Genomic DNA, 20785 nt, shown 5'->3' on the forward strand with positions numbered 1-20785 from the left:
CACACACACACACACACACACACACACACACAAATAGGAGTGTTATATAAGGACGATAGATGTTCAACACAGGAAAGAAGCAAAACCCACCAGAGCACACGCCAACCGCCCATTTTTGTGTTTTGTTTATCTGACTCTGACCCGCTCCATCCATCTCTTCCTGAACCTGCCTCAGTAACCACCCACCATAGAGCCACATTACCGGCATAGAATCTAATGTTTAAGACATTTTCACAAGTTCGAACACATTAGCCGTGGTGGGTGGTTGGTGGGTGCACCTGTGTGGTTTGCGCGAGGACATTACAATACAATTAAATGGACCCTCCTCTCTCGCTTCGCGGCTCCACGAGCGGCACACCTAGGCCTAGGTGGATCATTGGTAAAATAAAGCTGGGCGAAGAATCGATCCCAGAACCGATTCCCGCGATTAATGCTGAAGAAAAGTTCCGACTCCTTTTTACGTAAACCAACAGTTATCAGCTACTTTAATCAGTAAAAACTTCTCTTTTTTAAAAAGAATTTATAAAAAAATAAATAAAAGCTGATGCTTTGTAGTGTTCCGAAATCAAGGTCATCCTAAATCTTGAAGATATTTTGCTAACCACCGGAAGAAATTATATCATTAGGAAGTTAGTAATTGGGTTCGGAGTCAAGTCCTACGATTCCTAGCTTTCAGTAATCGCGAACCTAGCCGCCCAGAAATATGGCCTCCGACTATGGTCTAAACTCGCGAACTGCGGTGTTTCTTTTTATAGAATCTTATACGGCTGGACCACGTTGTGGGGGGTGAGCGGGGTGGGGGAATGCACGCAAGGCGCAAGGAAGAGGGGATGGGGCTAGGATGAAAGAGGTGTAACCTCCTTGGGTTTGCGTCTTCTGTCCTGTCAAACAGCTATCGTCCTTATCTGTCCTCCTTTTTTGTGTGTGTTTTTTTTAAAACTCTATTTGTAACACCTCTAATCTTCGGCTCTTATATGACCTTATTGTGTTGCGAGTGCCGTAAAACTTTTACAAAAACTAAAACACCAGCCACTCGGCCACTGAAGCCCCCTATGCATGGGTCATTGCTGGCCCTGCTTGTTAATGTTATCTTCGGGTATACGTACGTTTGCCTTCAGTTGTGCGTGCGGCATTTGTCTACAGTTTACTCGTAAGTTCAGACAATTATAGGCCTACCCTACTGAATAATTTTAGGTTGGCTCATCCCCTTTCCAATCCAGTTTGGAAGCTGGGATTGTCTGGCACCAAAAACAAACAACCCTTCCCAAAATCAAAATAGATTAAAAAAAAAAAAAACCTCAAGAAAACTCAAATAACGAACACACAAAAACATCAACTTATAAAAACTGCACTGCTCCCCCCCCCCCCCCCCACTATTCTATACACAAAAGATATCTAGAAAATCTTCGAAAAAAAAAATCTGAAACCTTAAAATTAAAAAAAATAACAAACCCCCTACAGCATCACAAAGCACCAATTCATACACCTACAACCAACACGCAAACAGTTCAAACAGATAAAACAACCTCCAACGCATCAAGTTTCATATACTGTATCGTTTATTGATGATGAAACAAATGTATTTTCAGGGCACAGGGTAAAAATGGTTAATGATAATTACAATGATGAATCTGAAAACGAGGCATCCTTACGAGGACACTGTTTCACCACACTCTGCCTATTGAAATCATAGCCTCTCGAGCCGAGACATATAATATATCTATGCAAAAATGAACAAAGCTACAAAATTTGTTCTTGTTCCAATAATGTTCATCAGGCAAGTTCACTGTCTAGCAACATAGCAACCGGTGCAATACCTCCAGCAGCTTCAAGCTGTATACAGTTAAAAATCTCAGGTATAAAGATTATCACACGTTATGAAGAAGGTGTCACAAAAAAGAGGGCAATTGGGGTGAGGGTGGAGGGGTGGGGGGTTTGGGGGGGGGGGGGGGTGTTGTCTTTCTCCAATAGCATTCAGTTGTAGTATTCCTAGCAAAAAAGCAAATAACATGATAATGGACGTAGACTACTATGTAATATCTGCATTTGTGTTGATGTGTTTTGAGAGGGGGGATATACATACATAAATATATGTGAGTGTGTTTGCATGTGTGTGAGTGCGCGCCCATCTGTATGTGTGTGTGGGTGTGGGTGTGTGTGTGTGTGTTCGAGAGAGCAAGAGAGAAAGAGAGTCAGAGAGAGAGTGTGAGAGAGAGAGAGAGAGAGAGAGAGGGGGAGAGAGAGAGAGAGAGAGAGAGAGGGGGGAGAGAGAGAGAGAGAGAGAGAGAGAGAGAGAGAGAGAGAGAGAGAGAGAGAGAGAGAGAGAGAGAGAGAGAGGTGCTCTAAAAGAACAAAATTAACTGTAATTTTGTAATATGAGTGATAAGTTTATGCAAGTGCTGCAAGTGCTGAATATGAGGTACTTGTATTGACAGTTTCTAACTTGGATCTAAGTATATTAGTGAGTGAGTGTATTGACAGGGTGTCTGCTCTTGTTTTTCGTATAACTCAGTTCAGAATGATGATATAAAATGTTTGCAAACCAAACATTTCAAACAAAACAGTTTCATTAATAATGTAAACCAAAGAAAAATATCTACTTTCAATAAGTAGGCCACAGAAGTTCAAAGACAGAAATGTGTTCGCCTAACCGTTCAACTGTTCTGTGATCAGACACATTTTGGAGAACAAACAGACCCAGAGAAATGCTCATGAGACTCCAACTTTCGCAGATGCCAGCAGCCGCTAAAAAGACTCATTTGTCAAAAAGTAAGAACAAGAATTTCATATATATAGAGAGAAAAGTCTTATGGATATGAAATAAGAGCACAAGTTGACAGTTTAGACGAATGATCTATAACTTCATGGACTTGCTATCAGAACCTTCAATTTTAAACAGAAGCAGCAATTATAAAGAACCTACATTCAACAGAAACTTCTGACATCTAGAGGGGGAGTGAAGATCTAGCAGAAGTAGAAGAACTGAATTATCAATGAAAAATGAAAAGATTTAAATTTGGAATAAACGCAACGCTGACACAGCAGTTTCCAGCAGACTAATTTTAAAAAAGCTTCCAAAATTATGGGCTTCCTGACAGAATGATTTGAGAAAGTAGTGTCTATTCTCTTTCATGAAAACAAGAGGTCCCTGTTGACCATGTCATGAGACATTATGAATACTTTTTGGCAGGCAGAACAATATCTGCTACAAGGCATCGATGTGTCAGGATGAGGTGTGCTGGGTCTGCAGACAGGAAGAACTCAACATCTTTTTTTTCCCCAGTTTGTTTCTCTTATTCAGATAATGAGACAGTAAAAACTGAGGGCCTAAAGAATTAGGTTCAGAATACATTCTGAGTATAAATTAAACATCAATTTATATAAGCTGCAGGCTTCTAACAATGCTTTTGTTTCTCTCTTTTCCGTTTTTAGACAAGGCAAAACGCGGAGAAACTGTTTCATTACTTTAAGGGTTAGATAGCAGTGGTTTCCTTCTTGGGGTGATTTTAAAAAATCTTCATCTCTTAAGAAAAAGTACAAACCATTTCACAAATTCAAGGAGATATGATAATCACTTCATAGTTAAAACTGAGAGAGAAAAGATAAAAAGAAAGAAATTTGTACTCACAGGAGCTTTGAGCCCCAGGTTTACACTGCTTGTACTACTGGAGACATATACATCAGACTGTGGTTACTATACATGAGAATCAAACTACACACACCTCTCAAATCGACTCAGACAGCCCATCCACCACACACTTTCTACATAAAGTCGGTACAGGGCTCTCAATATTTGAACTGGCATCAACAAACAAAATTGTACATGGTAATCACTGAAAGTAACATTAACACGAGCATAAGTGGGCAGAAATGTTCACATTATTATAATACATATATTACCATAAAGCCTAAGGCAACACTTCAGAAACGATCGGCAATAATAAAACAAGCAGGACCGACCCAGACATGCCAAAATCATAGCGCACATCAACGTAAAGAATTGCATTTATCATTAACAACAGGTGTTTCCATAACTCCAAGCACAAAGAACAACAATCTAAATTTTAGAGGAGGGAAAAAAATCATTCTGGCTTCAGACTCAGAGTAAAGCTTACCACCTGACAAAAGGACATGACCCAATTAAGCTCATGCCACCACAAAACTGCAGATGAATTGAATTAAGTTATGACGCTTGGCTATGTACAAAACAAGACTATTTACCATCAACATTTTTGTCTTGATAATTAAATACAGAAACATACACAACATGCTTTAGACACACACACACAGACATTAACCATAGCCACTTATAAAACTACCCAGAATATGACTTAGCTTCCAACAAAATTTGACATAATATTCTTGAGAAAAATTGTGTATTCAATAAAAGAAATATTCACATCAGCATTAAAAATTACATGCATAAATCTGCATGGAAAAGCTATCATTTTTGTGTGATATCATAACAATCTTGGCAGAGCAAATCTTTCTGAATTCCATTCACAGAACAAAAAATAACAGTAACAATAACCAAATGTAAGACAATCATCTTAAATGGCTTCCCTGGCAACATTTGGTGCCAACTTCAGACTCTTTCTGCTGCCTTCCTACTGCTACTCCTAGGCTCCTTCTTCCTGCTTTCTTTCAGCCACACCCCTGATCTTAGGGTAGGTAAGATCTAACACCTAACCTTCTCGAAAATCTCGCTGGTCAATTGCACATGTTAATGATCCCTTGGTCCTAAAATCGATTATAAGAGTAGACTTCGGCTGCCTCTGTGCAAAATTCAAATTAATTCCTACCAAACTGAAAATGTGTTCCGTATGCTTATATGACCTTATGCAGTTGCGAGCTCTGTAAAACACTGCCATCATAAACATGAACAGAGAATTAAAACAAACAGATGTTCCTTTGCCAATTTTAAGTCAACAATACATTATTCTGAGGTGCTTTCAAAATCACACATAACCTGAAATGAAAGTAAACAAATTAGGAGAAAACTAAGAGAAATTAAAAAAAAAAAAAATCTGGACAAATACTCCGACACATACAAGAGAAACCACCTCACACACAAACTGAAGTTCCTCCCTTGTGGACATGATGAAAGCCATATTTCGCCAACCATACATCCATCAAACAATCCACACATGATACAAACAAAATGTAAATGGACAACTACCAGCTGAATGTTCATACAAAAGGCAAAGTTCACACCCACCCACACACCATTTTTTCGATAATCAGCACCGGATCGAAGACTGAGTTTTACACAACATTTTGCACTATCAAGCAATACACACGTAGACTGGAAGCTTTTCATTTTCAGCCATAAAAATTCAACAGCATTTAGAATTTTTTTTTTCACCTGTAAGCATTCTACTGAAACTTTTTACAAGGGGAAACGGTTTTTCAGCCATTGCGTTAGTCCCAAACTACTAGACAAAAAAACTCTTGTAGCGAAGGAAGAGAACAAAAAAACAAAAACAAAGAGCACTAGTACAACTTTAACATTACCCCTACCCCACCTCTATTGTTTTACAAAGATGATTTCGAAACATCACATGATATTTGCCCAAATGCACACTATAATCCAAAGAATTTCAATAGGCTATGTTCAGCTTCAAAATACCCAGTTGGGGAAAAAAATATATACAAATTTGCATCAACCCTTTCAAGTTCTACCCATACGAAACCACCCAATGAAAAATGCATCACTAGTGTTCAACCTGGCCAAAATCAGCTTGACACAGAACATATTTCTCCATCAGAATATCCTGTATCGTAAGCTCAGCAATACTATAATTATAATAGATCACAGGCATTAAGCTGTAACCTTGATTTTATTTCTGAGGAGGAAAGGGTGTGAGACTCCCCCGCCAGCAATTACCAATTTATTTTCACTCTCATCAAAAGCGAAACAATTTTGATCATGAAAAAGTTGTCAAGTGCACAAGATGTTGAACAAATGGGTAGCCTTTTTTTTAAAGCAAAGAATGTAAACAAGAAAGGGTTAAATAAGTATTAACTTCCTCTGATTGGCTCTTTGCAAAGAACTCATAATTATTGAACAGTGACAGTGTGCAATCCTAACCTCTATAAAAAAAGTGATTTGGGGGGGGGGAACAAAACAAAGCCATAAATATAGATCTAGATAATCACACTCACACACCATCAGCTACTGATCAAATGAAACTCCCCACAAATTCACATAAACGCATTCACTCTTGTAATTCCATTCATAAGTTCCCACAAAAATCAAAGCAAATAGTCAGACCTGACAAAGTCCTGCTATATCTCCACTAGAAAGCACCGTATTGCACATGTAGATTCTCACAGAAAGCTCCAGGACATTTGATTCTATCACACACGGTAAACAATTAAGTGTCAGCTCTTTTGACTGGTTGTAGTACAGGCAACTGAGAAGGAAAAGAAAGCTGGCAAAACAGTGTGAAAAACAAAACAGCCTGAAGGACCGACAGAATGCGGAGGAAAGATGCGTATGTTATGGTGTTGGAAAAAGAAATCAGTATGGCTACAAAAGGTTATAAAGCATCATAGGTGGGATATGCATGTAAATAAGGTTAAAGTAGTTCAAACATGATTACTATTAATAACCAGTAAAAACAGAACTGTGAACAATGCATGGCGACAGTGAAAAGACCAGAAAAACTGACTTCAAGTCAAATAAATTGATACTGACTATCACTAAGTATTATAAATCTACAATACAAACTGACTGAAAGAAAAACTATTAAAAAAAACAACAAACAAAACAAACCACAAAGCTACATTAAAACAAAAGTTATGAATAAGATGGCAACAGTGAAACTGACTAGAAAAGTGAAAGAAACAAAACTGAGAATACAAACCAGACAGTGCCTTGCAAGACACAAAAAATGCATGGAGACAAAAAAATACAACAAAGCATACAGAAATAAACTTAAAGCACTTTGTTAACTTCTGCCTCTATCTTCTGCATACAGAAATAAACTTAAAGCACTTTGTTAACTTCTGCCTCTATCTTCTCAGTTTTTCTATAAATGTTATCCCTTTTAAATAATCACAGGTTATTACACACTCTTGGCTCCTGTATAGTGTAGAACGTTAATATATCATAGAGGGCATCTCGGAAAATTCTTTAGACCTCTCAGTGCCCAGTTTATTTATATTTACACCACATAAATTTATTTTTTTGTCTCCAGCTTTTTCTCAGCTAGAACTTGGTATTTGTTCAGAGTAACATTTCCATTTCTCTTCCTTTATTAATATCATTTTGATTTCAAAAGACCCAAACAGTTTCTTCATTCTAGCTCCCTTCAGTTTTTTCCCTCATCTTTTTCCTTCGCCCAAATAAAATTTGAAAAATTAATGAAGCAGCTCTCTTCAAAGAAAGTCAGGAATCGGCTGTCCTATGAAACATGGTTCCTGTGACCATGACCTTATTGTACTGTGACATTCGTAAACAAGGACAGAAAGCAGGAACTGGAGAGGAGTGAAAGGGCCGATTATAAAACAAATTTCCTAACAAAAACATTATGAGAAACAACACAGGAAATGAAAAGTACATCAGAGTTCTTTCAACATTTGCTTCGTGTTGAGAAATAAGAACACAATACTGTATTAGTATTTTTTCAACCCTTCTGTTCCATCCAAGGTGTGCACAGTATCCTTATGATTTTACTGTGGGAAAAAATAACAGAGCATAAATGTAGCTTGCCCTCTGCTGACCAGCACCATGAAGAAAGCTATTCCATTATTCTGAGCTGATCAAGCCACATGTTCTTGCCTTCAGAGATGCAATTTTTTGAAACAGTGACTTGAGTTTACACGAGATTTTTTAAATATTTAGACTAATAAAAATCATGAAAACTTCAGCATGATTCAGTAACCGTCTGCTCACTAAAAAAACAAAAAACAGCTGCTTTCTCCCTTTTAAACCAGGAAGACATGACTGATATTTATGTCTTATTTTGAGTAGACATCACTCACAAACCAGTTAAAAGTTATGCAGTATATCTGATGTGATTCTACACGACATAAACTACCGGTACATATTTACATTTTTGTCTTGTATGTAAATTCCCTAACACCACATATGTGTCATCATCTATGCCAAACGCTAAGCACTTCCAAAGGCCAAGGTTAGATTAGGCCAAATGTTTCACTGATGGTCGACTATCATCCTGACATGACTCCACTTTCATTCACAATGCTGCTGATTCAAACAAAAGTGAATAAAAGAACTAATCCAATAACTTAGCCAAAGCAAAAGAAGTCTCCTTGACTTCAAGAACCAAACAGAAGTAAAGTAATCACTCTGCGCTAGTAAATATCTTTTCCTTGACCCTCGGCTGCTGTTTCAGGAAAAAAAATCAATTCCGAGGAACAATAATGTCTGTATTTATGCGTACCGATGCTCAACAGTAGCATGATCAAACCCGACTCACCCATTAGCTCATGTTATGTTTTAGACAATGAATAAACTGACTCAGAATATTTAATTTTCAGGTCCAAATGAAAGGACAAGAAGCGTGAATGAGGTCTTACATTAGCATCATCACTGTACCTTTCTCTCAAACCACTCGTACAGTTCCCTCGAGCCTTCTGTTTAAACAGTCAGTAGGAGTAGAACGAGAAAGATTCACGTTCTGGCAAAGATAAAGATTGTAGATTGTAATAAGACAGAACATGAACTGCATGTCTCAGCGGTTTGATACAGAAGACATGACAAGTACAACTCAAGTATATTCACATTTGGCATATTTACAAAACAAACAAAATCAAAAGGTTCAGCAATAAACAACCAGCATGAAAGGCGTTTAACAAGGGGGAAATGGTAACATATCAGGAATAAATTATGTAAATCATCCTTTCACTGAGTTTAAGACTACTAGGAGAATTTCACAGAACAATTAAGTATGTAATTAAAAACTCGAAATACAATGAAGGCACAAATGAGCTATCTCAAAAACATGAATCAGATGAAATTGAATGCAGTTGGATGACTAGAAAACATGTACAACTACTTTACAAAGACATGGCATCAAAAACTTTGCACAGGCTGAATAGACTCACAAACATAATATATATATTATATATATAATATATTTAAAGGCAGATTTTCAGAAATTAATGGCAGAGACCTAGTCAGATTGTACAGGGTGCACAGCATGACCAACAATAAAGGCCCTGGCAAACTTATGGCATACAGCTGTGTGCGACTGAATCAGATGAACAGTTTTCAATGAGTAGCAAATCTTTCTCAATAAAACATCCATTCAAAGTAAATGCCAGCTGTAGACTCGAGCAACATTTCAACTGCATGAAGTGGCATTTATCTGCAAGCAGCGTATAATTCTAAGGTGGTTTACACTTTTAAATAGGTAGATGCAGCCACACTGCTTTCATTTCATCCACACTACTACTCAACCATTCTTGTATCAGACAGTCAGGGCCCAGAAATACACAACAAATGCTCAGGAATCTATGACTACAATTCTCCGCAAAAGCTGACACAAAACTAAAATGTTCCGACTCATTATCTTACAGACTTCAGCTTCCAACTTCCAACTGGTGGCCACAAAACTCAAAACACACATAAAAACGAAAATATTCCCTGACTGGTGTATCAGGGTCATAGAAATTTTGTATTCCACTTCCATTCATGATCCAAGATAAAAGTATCCACTAAATGCTCTGCCATAATTTGACTCTGTGAGAAAAGAGTTCTTGTGCAACATGTTATGCTGTAAACAGCAACGTAAAATCATGACTGATACTACTTTAAACATCCCTGGAGGTGTCAAGTAGTAACAAGTCTAGCAAGTCTGCTTCACGGTCGCACATGAGGGAGACAAAGACATCCTCCACAAATTTACGGCTTTCTAGGAAAAAATCCAGTCAAATGCTTATTGTTAAGCACATTCAGAAATGAAGTTAAATCCTTTTCACAGTCCAGGTGTGAGAGGTTCAATCAATAAAATTAAAAACTTGTTCTTAAGAAGAAGTCCAGGGTCTACTAGGTGCTGGGATACAAAGCCAGATGAACAGTCCTCCATTTTGTTTTCCTCACTGTAGGGGGAAGGGGGGGGGGGGAAAAGGAAGACCATCAGGCATGAGAAGAGCTTGGGGTGATAAAGACATCCCTTAAGACTGTAGGTGCTGCTGGCAACCAGTCAGGTTTTTTTCTGTTTTTTTCCCTCAACCCCATTTTTTGGTGCACATAATGTGCGAGGTGATATATTTCATGATATAGATAAAGTGTGTGGCACGAGAGCTCTCTACGCTAGCTCCGCGTGCTTGGGGTAGCGGCCATGATGTCACACCACACAGTTCTTCAAATCTCTCAGGTACTCTTGAGGCAGAGGTCACTGCAGTGCAAGCCACATGATCACAGCCGTAAGCCATACGACGACCGCTGCTGCAAGCCACCACAATCACTGCAGCAAGCCACCACAATCACTGCAGCAAGCCACACGATCACCGCAGCAAGTCAACACGATCACCGCAGCAAGTCAACACGATCACTTCTTCAAGCAACAGGACGATCACTGCAGCAAGTCACAGATGATGAGCGTTCGGCGTAGCATCCTAAGAACAGAAAGTCGATGCAGATTCTAAGTACTCAGAACTGCTGGCACCTCTAAACTTCCTGTACTCAAGTTGCACTGACATTGCAGTGTGGCTACTTTTCAAGATTTTGCAACAATAATTTCCAAAACGTAAGACAAGGCTGACTCTTTCTGTCAGACTTTGCAACAGAGCTTCTCAGAGTGGCAGACATGACTGCTCTTGGGACAGGTTCTCCAATAACGGGGCAGCAACATCTGACTACAGACGCGAACCTCCTCTCCATGCTGTTGCTCAGGTAAGACTAGGTTGAGATGAACAGTATTCACTGCGTCTTCACAACTAGCCTAGAAGTACTCTGTGTAGATATTGGGATCCACGTACGTCGGCCGGGGAATATGGAAAGTTCCTTTCTCACTAAGTTTCTGCAGGCTGAGGAGAAAAGCAAAATCCAAGCTTTAAAAAACATTTTTCTTAGCATTAGTAAGCCTTTTACGGCACTAGCAACACAATTAGATCATATGAGTGCCGAAGGTTAGACGTGTTACAAGAGAGTAACAGAAACAATTAGATCATATGAGTGCCGAAGGTTAGACGTGTTACAAGAGAGTAACAGAAACAAAGAGAAGGAGGAGAGATGAGGACGATAGATGTTTGATAAGAAAGAAGGAAAAAAATCACACTAGAGCTTCTGGAAACCACCCACAAATAATACTTTGAAAGGAATCATACACAATGAACAGATCTACGGAACCTAAGCTTGTAATGAGGGTGAAAGCGCAAAAAAAAAAAATCTCTGACACATTTTATATCATTTAACAGGCAAGCTGCTTTGACTATGTCTGTCAGGACCAACCTGGAATGTGTGGGATATTAGCAGCAGAAAAACAAGCACTTGATCATATATAATGAGGGAATCAAACTCACACTTTTTCATTAGCAAGGCAAAGACCCTAACCATAAATTTACAGACTGCATTGTAATGTCATTATAATAATAATAATAATAATAACAATAATAATAATAAAAATAACAATAACAGACAGACAGACAGACAGACAGAGAAGACAGACAGACAGCATTCGTTTAGCACAATTCCTGCTCAACAGCAAGCTCTATGTGCTTTACAATCTATATTATCACTGAGTCCCAACATACTTCTGTTATAGCCAGCAGAGTCTCATTGCATCGTTATGACCGAGTTCCACCGAATAGCCCAACTTATAAAGTGATTTCCCCCTACTATCATAATGGTCTCACTTCGTGGAAGATGTAACCACGTCCCACCAAACACTTGTTTTCGCAATCTCACTTTACATCGACGATATAACAAAGTCCAATAGTACCGTACGATTTGCTTCTCACCTGGACATGAAAACGGGGTTCTCAAAAACTGGGCTTGGAATGTCAGAGATGGGGAATATGCTGGGAAGCTCAATCTGGTGATCGAATTCCGAGCTGGGAACAGAGTACATATATATATGAGTATGATAAGATAAACATGTGTTTACCAAAGAAGGATGTTGTGGTTTCATTAACACCTTAACAACAAATATTCCTACAAAGCAATTAAAATCTCAATTATATTACTCTCTACTACTTGTGTTCCCCAACATAAAGCAAAACCCACGTATTACTTATTGCCTTTGTCCTAACATAAGAGAAAATTTTACTACAGTGTAGTGCCCCCCCCCCCCCAAAAAAAAAATCACTGACACACACTGTCTTTATTTCAACCTGATGGTATCTAGGCTTTCTTTGCATAGGACAAAGGCAGCAAGAGGAAGCATTTTTCTCTCCACTATTATGTGAGAATAAGAAAAAGAAGGGAAACCTTTGGGAGTAATGCAGATATTATAGGCAAATTCAAACGTTCAACTTTTCAAATGAACAACTTCCCAGCATCAAATGTGAATTCTCAAAGATGAATAAGTCTGCAGACAGTACAGTTCGGACATTTAGAAAATCACAAGTGAAATATTCCATTATTATACACAAATACAAATAGAGGGGAACTCAAGCTACTTTTAGACAAAAAAAAGTCCTCAAAACATTTTTTTAGTTTTATAAGAGTTTTACAACACTTGCAACACAATTAGGTCATATAAGTGACGGAGATTAGAGAGTAAAAAACACAAAACAGAAGGAGAAGAGATAAGCACAATGGATGTTTAATAGGAAAGAAGGAGCAAACCACATCAGAGCACCTGCCAACCCAAACCATTATCATCATCACCGTTAAGTGCCAAATCTGCGGCAGACGTCGGTGATCATGGTTCTCCATTCATTCCTTTGCTCATATGCTCATAAAAAGGCTATGTTACCCTGATCTTTTCCCGTTACCCATCTGTTTAGTTTCTTTAAGTAGGTTGCTCTGGGCCTACCCTGCCTCGTTTGCCTTCAATTTTGCCAGCGAAAGCTAGATGATCAAGACCTTTATGTCTATTCAGGGGTCCCAAAAACTGTATTTGTCATTTCCCGATTGTGTTTAACAGTGAGTGTCCCACGTGGGCTTCATCAAGTACTACCTCATTTGATTTCTTTTTCTTCCAAGATATTCTCATATTCTCAGCAGTCTTCTTAGAAAAATACCCCCATTATATCCAAAGCAGAAAAAAATAAAATGAAGCCACCTTTTCCTCGGCCACTTACCCTGCTTCAAACTTAGTCTTGTGCGAGCACCTCTTGCAGGCCGCTCGGGACAGCAGCACGATGACCACCAGCACCACAAACCCTCCAGCCGCGGCGCCGATGGCAACGTACAAGAGCGGGAGGTCCTCCTCCTTCTTTGCTGGGGCTGGACGAGGAGAGAGGGACAGCAGATCAGCATCACGGGTGGGTTGATGAGTATTAGTTTGTTCTTGTTCTCGTAAGTGTTTTACAGCACTTGCAGCACAATTAGGCTATATAAGTGCCAAAGAATAGAGAGAGTAACAAACAGAAAAAAAGAAGATGGAGAGATAAGGATGACAGATGTTTGATAGGAAAGAAGGAGCAAAGGATACCAGAGCACCCGCCAACCCCCCACTAGTATAATTTTGACGCTTATACCCCCCCCCCCCCCCCCCCAGCGTATATTTCCCTTGTGAGTTCTCATCCTCCCAGGCCCAGTTGCTTATATTTCCCTCACGGGGCACTGGCCACCTCAACCCAGTCATGTATTTTTACCTTATTCTTTGTCTTTTACAAATATCCAGCAAGTTATCTTCTAAAATTTCAATCAGAAGCAGAATAGATATTTCTTTAACATTTGTGACAAAAATAAATGGAGTCTCTTGAAATCCAGAACACTGACAATATGAAAAAAACGGCCTAGCAAAAAAGATGTTTATTACGAATCCACTAAAGTAAATGCAAATAAAATGTGTATTTCCATGTCATTTATGATAAGTCGTGAAAACAGCGCAAATAAAAATGAGCATTTCCGTGTCATTTACGGCAAGTTGCATTTGACCTGACAAAAACAAAATTCAAGGGCAAACATCAAATTTCATTCTAATCCAATTTGATTCTTCGAAAGGCAAAAAAATCATTCATAGAGCTCTGATTTTACTTCAATACTTGTCGAGCCTGCACAACATTTGTATAACAGTGTGGGCAAATGCAAAAGTCTCCTCTCCTCACCTTTGACACAATCAGGAGGAAAACCATTCCACTCCCCATTGCTCTGACACTCAATGACCGCCTCCCCACTGATTAGCTGGAATCCTGGGTAGCACTCGAACGTGACGTTGTCGCCCACTTTGGTGCCATGTAAGGTACGGTTGCCGTTGGCAATGGCCAGCACGTAGGGACACCTTACAACTGTCGAAAAGAGGGAAATGTCATAATGAGAAGCTGTAGCCTTTCAATAATAATAATACAAATAAATAGCATTTGTATAGTACAAATTTCCGCTCAATAGCATGCTCTATGCAATTTAGTCTATATTCAGGGATGCCACTCAACTTTTTTGAAAATCAACGCGCTACGGTCTTGCTAACATATGAATATCAATTTGATCTCGGCAGCCCGGCGTGTGTTTTCCCGACTTGCTGAGATTAGCGCAATTCTTCTGGGGTTTTTTCTCCCAGTTATTTGAACATTTGGTGCAAGTTGTTGTGTGTGTGGGGGTTTTTTTGTTTTGTTTTTTTCCCAACTATAGATTCTATCTCGATCTCAATAACGGAATAGCGGATCAGGATCAAAATACCGGAAATTCCGCAAAAAAGCGGAAAAGTGGCATCCCTGTATATTTATTACCCCAACAGATCTGATGGTATTCTGAAACAATCTCAACTTCCAGGAAAGCAAACAGTTCAAGCTGCCATTTTATAGGCGCTAAAATACTAACAAGATCTTTCGCCGTCTACCAATACAATACAAACAACCTTTTATGGCTACATGTAAAGAGGTCTTACCACTTGTTTCTCTGCAACCAATTAAACCTTTCGTTCCTCGTTTTAAGCAATAATTGTTATTCACCTGCTTTATGTTTAATTTGTTTAAGGGCGTATCTCTTATCAGAGATAAAGTGAGGTTTCTTGGGCCAACAGTTATTTAACTCCTGCGACTTTGATTTCGCTTCTAAGTTGTTATGATAATTTGGCATTCTTTTGCAAAATACAAGCCTTTCATATGCATAGTAAAATGCAACCCACTGTAATCCCCCCCCCTTCCCCCAAACAAACCAAAAAATCCCAACAAACTATAGAATAATAATAGTAAGTACATGTGTGATAAAGGAGAATTTTTAAAAAACTACGGAACAAATGGAACAGGATAGTTTTCTCCAGCGGGAATGACTGGGCAATTGGCCTGCGTGGAAAATTTACCTGGCTGAAGCTCTTCTTTCCTGGCCTCAAACTTCTCGTTGAACTTCAAGGTTGACTTGGCGATGGTTTCCTTGCCCGTAACCTCATAGTCAAAGATACACTGCACGTTTTCACCACAGATCTCCTTCGTGTCGTTGCGAAGCCCTCGCTGCATGATCTCATCAGGGAAGATGGGCGTGTAGGCCGTAGACGAGGCTGCATCATCGTCTGCTAGGAACTCTAACGTGTTGTCAAACACTGATGCAGCCATTACTGTGAACAGGCTGTCGTTGGCGTTTACCTCCCCTGGAAAGTGTATTTCACACACATTACCTCTACTGGAAAGTGTATAATATATTTCACAAACATATAGCTAATACCTCTCCTTGAAAGTGTATAATATATTTCTCACACATAAAACAACTCTCCTGGAAAGTGTATATTACACCCACATATAATACCTTGCCTGGAAAGTGTATAATATATTTCAAACATTCAAAGTACCTCCCCTGGAAAGTGTACATTATTCTTCACACACAAATAGATCATTTAATTCTTCGTAGCCAACATTTCAATGTTCATTCAATCTTTAATCTGAGAATAAACTCATAATTTAGAGAAATGTCATCACATTTACCTTTTAAACATATCATGAAGCTTTGCATTCTTCAAAATGTAACCTCCACGTACCATATATACAATCTACATTGCTAAATAGGCATATCATGTGTGATACTTTTCTGATCTGGAAAAAAGTAAAAGCTTCATGTGGACTTATTTGTGGAATGACCTTAAAAATATAGAGAGGTGGGGGTGAGGGCGGGGAATAAACAAGCGTTCAAAGTTTAATTCTGGGCCTACTGGGCGATAGATCGAAACAAATGAAAAAAAACAAACTCATAACAACTTACACGTCATGCCAAAACCGTAGTGTATGGCTCGCATACTGGCTGATGGGTCAAGTAGCGTCCCGTCAAAGCCCATCAAGTCGTTGCTGCTGTCACCGTCATAGTTACCCAGGAGACCCTCCAGTTGGCCTACCGAATCAAGAGTCCACACAATTTAATACTTCGAATTTACAAACTTGTTTAAGTATGAGTACAGAAAATCAATAACTGTCATTTAATGCTGAGAAAAAGAAAGCAGCACAGACAGAAATAAAAGCAGGACAGTCAAGAAACAGGTCCCACTGGCAACACCTTCCAACCGCATACTCCAATGTCAAAGACGAAAAAAAACATTGACCACAGAAAAATGTATCTATGAATCATAATGAATTGGCCGAGTTAGCCATATGCACCATCATCACAGAGGCTAAATGAAACATGGAAACCTTCCCTATCGTCTGTAGACATGAAGGTATACTTCCCACTGCAACAGCTGGTCTCAAAAACACTTCCTTGCAACAAAAAGTACTTTGAAAGAAAAAAATGTATGAAATGGTGTAGGTTTTATGACCCTTGCAACACAGTAAGATAATTTATGTGTATGAGACAGGACCTCCGAACATGAAGTCCACTTTGGACCAAGTCAAATTGGAAAATTCATATAAAGTTTCTTTCTAAAGGACAACATCCGACTGAACTGAGCCTCGAACCTGCAATCTCATGATTATGAGTCCAGTTGCCTAACTACTAGTCTACTGGGGCCACCAGTTGTAGCTTATGAGTTAGCATAAAAATTGTCAGTTTGTAATGAGCTGGTGTGGAGTTTTTGAGATACAAATCAACACACTTTGAGCCATAAATGTAACAGTCAACAAGAAGTTTTGTTTTGAGTTCAAAAGAAGTACATCAATTCAGTAAAAGTCATCTGCTCATTTTATTAATTTTACAGCACTAGTAACACAATAAGGTTACATAAATGTTGAAGATAAGAGGTTTTTTACAAGCGAGGAAAGGAGCAAATCACACCAGAGCACCCGCCAAACACCCACCAGCCATTCAAGTTCGCGGTAAAAAACCAAGAAAGACCTAAAGAAATGAGAGAGGGTCAGTATAGAAGCAAAACTTCCCAATGGGTCCTCCAACCACATGCACTCTGCTACAAAGTCAATCAGTAAGAAAGTAGCAAAATCGCTACCTTAAAATTGCAAAGTCCAATTTACATTTTTGGCCGTTTTGAGTTACTAAGACCATGAGGTCAGAGACCAAATGTTTCATCTGCTCCATCAAAATCCTAAGATATTCTGAGTCGTTATCAATAACATTAAAAAAATTGCATTCGAAAAAGCTTGACCATGTTGTGAAAACTGAAAACTTGTTGACGACAATTTTCTCAAAACTAGCTGATGACCAGACAAAACTTTGTCATTCTAGAGTAGCGAAATGAAAAGAAGTGTCAAGAGCAGGCAGGTTCCCCCACCAGAACATCCACCAACCACCCTCCTCCTCCTTCTCCTCCTCCTCACCTTTGAGCTGGCTGCCTGCAATCACCATGATGTTGAGGAGGTCAGGGGTCACCTCCACCAGGACAGACACACCCACTGTGTCCATGACAACCGTCAGCTCCGTGTTGTTGCTGCTGCTGCTGCTGTTTATGTACAAAGACATGTCTGCAAGGGAGGACAAAAAAAGCAATTATATTTTTATTTTGTTGTTGTTGCTGCTGAAATTATTCTTATCATTGTACCAGCATTGTGAAGGTTTGTACTCTTTGACCTACTGCCATATCATAATGGGAGAAAGTCTTGAAGAATCGTACCCAACTTTAGTAATAATAATAATAATAGTATATGAAGACCATGATGGTAATAATAATAATAATAATAATAATAAGATAATAATTTTAGTAATAATAATAATAATAGTATATGAAGACCATGATGGTAATAATAATAATAATAATAATAATGTCTGACATCCATATAGCACATAAAACTATAGTGCTCAACCCCGATTACAGAAGACCAGCTCTGAAAGCATTACTAATTTTACAATGACAACGCAGAAACAGTACATCATGTTTTGAGACACCCTTCTCTTTAATCCGAAAGCATTATCGAATTTTACAATGACAACGCAGAAACAGTACATCATGTTTTGAGACACCCTTCTCTTTAATCCAAAAGCAGAATCGACTTAAGCTGACGCCCCTGTAAAGGGTAAATAGTTACTTTTCACTTCGTTACTGTACTCAAACCAGAATAACCAAGACAAGTGCTTTTAGATCTAAAGCCATGTTGTAGTGGATAGAAATCTGTCTAAAAATAAAGCGTGTGTGCGTGTGAGTGAAAGAGAGAGAGAGAGAGAGAGAGAGAGAGAGAGAGAGAGACAGAGAGAGAGACACAGAGAGAGAGAGAGACACAGAGAGAGAGAGAGACAGAGAGAGAGAAAAAGAGAAAGAGAGAGAGAGAGAAACAAACAATACAAATCAATAAACTGTGTTGGCAGGTGGGGGGGGGGGGGGAGCCATAAAGTCAAGGCTAAAAAGAGGAGTGCAGCCTATACATACCGGAAAAAATTGAGGTAGTAGAAGAGGTGAGATCCAACGGCTCTGAGTTGACCAAGACGGAGTAGCCGCCTGCCTCCTGCGCGTCCAGCTGAATCTCCAGGACGTCCGATTCGTTGCCCGCGCACATGCACGCCGCCGAAAAGACGGTCGCGTTCTGGACTCGGCCCTCCTCGTCCTCCGCCGGGGATGCCCGCACCTGGACCACAGCCTCCGTGTCCTTGACCCTGAGTAAGTAGAACTCTCCAACCCCGTTGAAGGTGTAGCCGAGCCCGTCAAGCGATACGATATGTGGGTCACCCGCCGCTTGAGCTGTTTTGAGGAGAGGGACAAGTTAAAATTGGTGAAATGGTACAAGTTTAACGCCCCTACCATCATCATAATTTGGTTATTGACCTCCGAGTTTAACGCCCATCTCCGAAACGACCGAGCCAAATGGGAAATTCGTGTGTAAAGTGCCTTTCCCCAGGACACAACTTCGGACCGAGCTGAAGCTCAGAGAGAGACAAGGTGGGGAATGGGGGAAACAAACACAAAAGATGAAAAGTAGCTCTTTGTGAGATGTCTCCGTATTTCGCTGACATATTCACCATAAGCTGACATATTCACCATAAGCTGACATATTCACCATAAGCTGACATATTCACCATAAGCTCACATATTCACTAAAGACATTATAAAATTTGTTTTTTCTTCTTTTTACAAATTAATAATGCCTATAACAGTTCGCAGGGATGTCATTACGTTTCAGAGTTACATCTACTTCCACAAAACCTTTTTTTTGTTCACCAGAGAGAAATGACGATAAATTTCAAAATGGTCTCCACTTTGAAAATTAATTTTTTTTCTGAATGAATAAAAAAAAGAATTGAACTTGAGAGAGCGAGAACAAGAGCGAGGGCGAGAGAGAGAGATGGAGAGGGAGAGGGAGAGAGACAGGGACAGGCAGATAGACAGAAGCAGAAAGTTGGGATGACAGAAAAATGTAAGTTGGGGTGGAAAGGGGGAGAAAGAGAGAGAGAGAGAGAGAGAGAGAGAGAGAGAGAGAGAGAGAGAGAGAGAGAGAGAGAGAGAGAGAGAGAGAAATAAGAATAGAAAGAAAGCCACAGTTTTGCTCCCTTCTTCCTCGTCTATAAATTCAAAGCCACTGACCGGCGGCGGGAGTGGAGTAACCCTGGCAGCCCACGGGCCTCCGTAGCTGAAGGTACTGGTCGCACAGTGTCTGGTTGGAGGAGAAGGCACAGCAGTGGAGGTACGGGGCCACGTCCTGCGACATGTAACTCATGTACGGAATGCTGCTCGGCGACATCTGGCTGCTCGGCGACGTGCGGTAGCTGTAGCGCTCTTCAGTCCCACCTCCGGAGCCGTCGAGGGCGTTGAGGAGCTCTCCCGTGTCTTTGTCGTAGCAGCAAATGAACCGACTGGACGATGTCCTGAGACCAGAGACAAATTATAAAGACTGAATATACTACCTTTAATGTTTATTGAAACCTAGATTTCTCTCAGTGAACGCACTCAGTGGGACACTCAATGTGTTAACAGTCTGACTTTTAAAAATCTATTATAGTAGAGGGTTTCACGGCGCTCGCAACTGCATAAGGTCATATGAGCGCCAAGGGGTGGGTGTCAACAGAGAAGTCTTTACAGGGAATCAAACTTACTCTGCTCATCTAATAATAATAATAATGTCTGACATCCATATAGCACATAAAACTATAGTGCTCAACCCCGATTACAGAAGACCAGCTCTGAAAGCATTACTAATTTTACAATGACAACGCAGAAACAGTACATCATGTTTTGAGACACCCTTCTCTTTAATCCAAAAGCAGAATCGACTTAAGCTGACGCCCCTGTAAAGGGTAAATAGTTACTTTTCACTTCATTACTGTACTCAAACCAGAATAACCAAGACAAGTGCTTTTAGATCTAAAGCCCTGTTGTAGTGGATAGAAATCTGTCTAAAAATAAAG

General features: G+C 39.6%; 1 protein-coding gene across 1 annotated transcript in view; it reads right to left on the reverse strand.

Moving 5' to 3' along the window:
* Window positions 1-5352: 5352 nt before the first annotated feature.
* The window catches only part of LOC101846091 (protein mesh), a gene marked incomplete at its 5' end in the record, with an annotated part of 24787 nt that continues 9354 nt past the window's right edge, over window positions 5353-20785 (reverse strand). Inside the window, 9 exon segments of the mRNA XM_005107798.3 lie at window positions 5353-11001; window positions 11935-12027; window positions 13222-13366; window positions 14194-14373; window positions 15384-15668; window positions 16274-16399; window positions 17773-17916; window positions 18816-19124; window positions 19965-20245. Coding sequence (XP_005107855.2) covers window positions 10917-11001; window positions 11935-12027; window positions 13222-13366; window positions 14194-14373; window positions 15384-15668; window positions 16274-16399; window positions 17773-17916; window positions 18816-19124; window positions 19965-20245 — 1648 coding nt within the window.

This window comes from Aplysia californica, unplaced genomic scaffold (assembly GCF_000002075.1).
Source record: "Aplysia californica isolate F4 #8 unplaced genomic scaffold, AplCal3.0 scaffold00631, whole genome shotgun sequence".
NCBI classification, from domain to species: Eukaryota; Metazoa; Mollusca; class Gastropoda; order Aplysiida; family Aplysiidae; genus Aplysia; species Aplysia californica.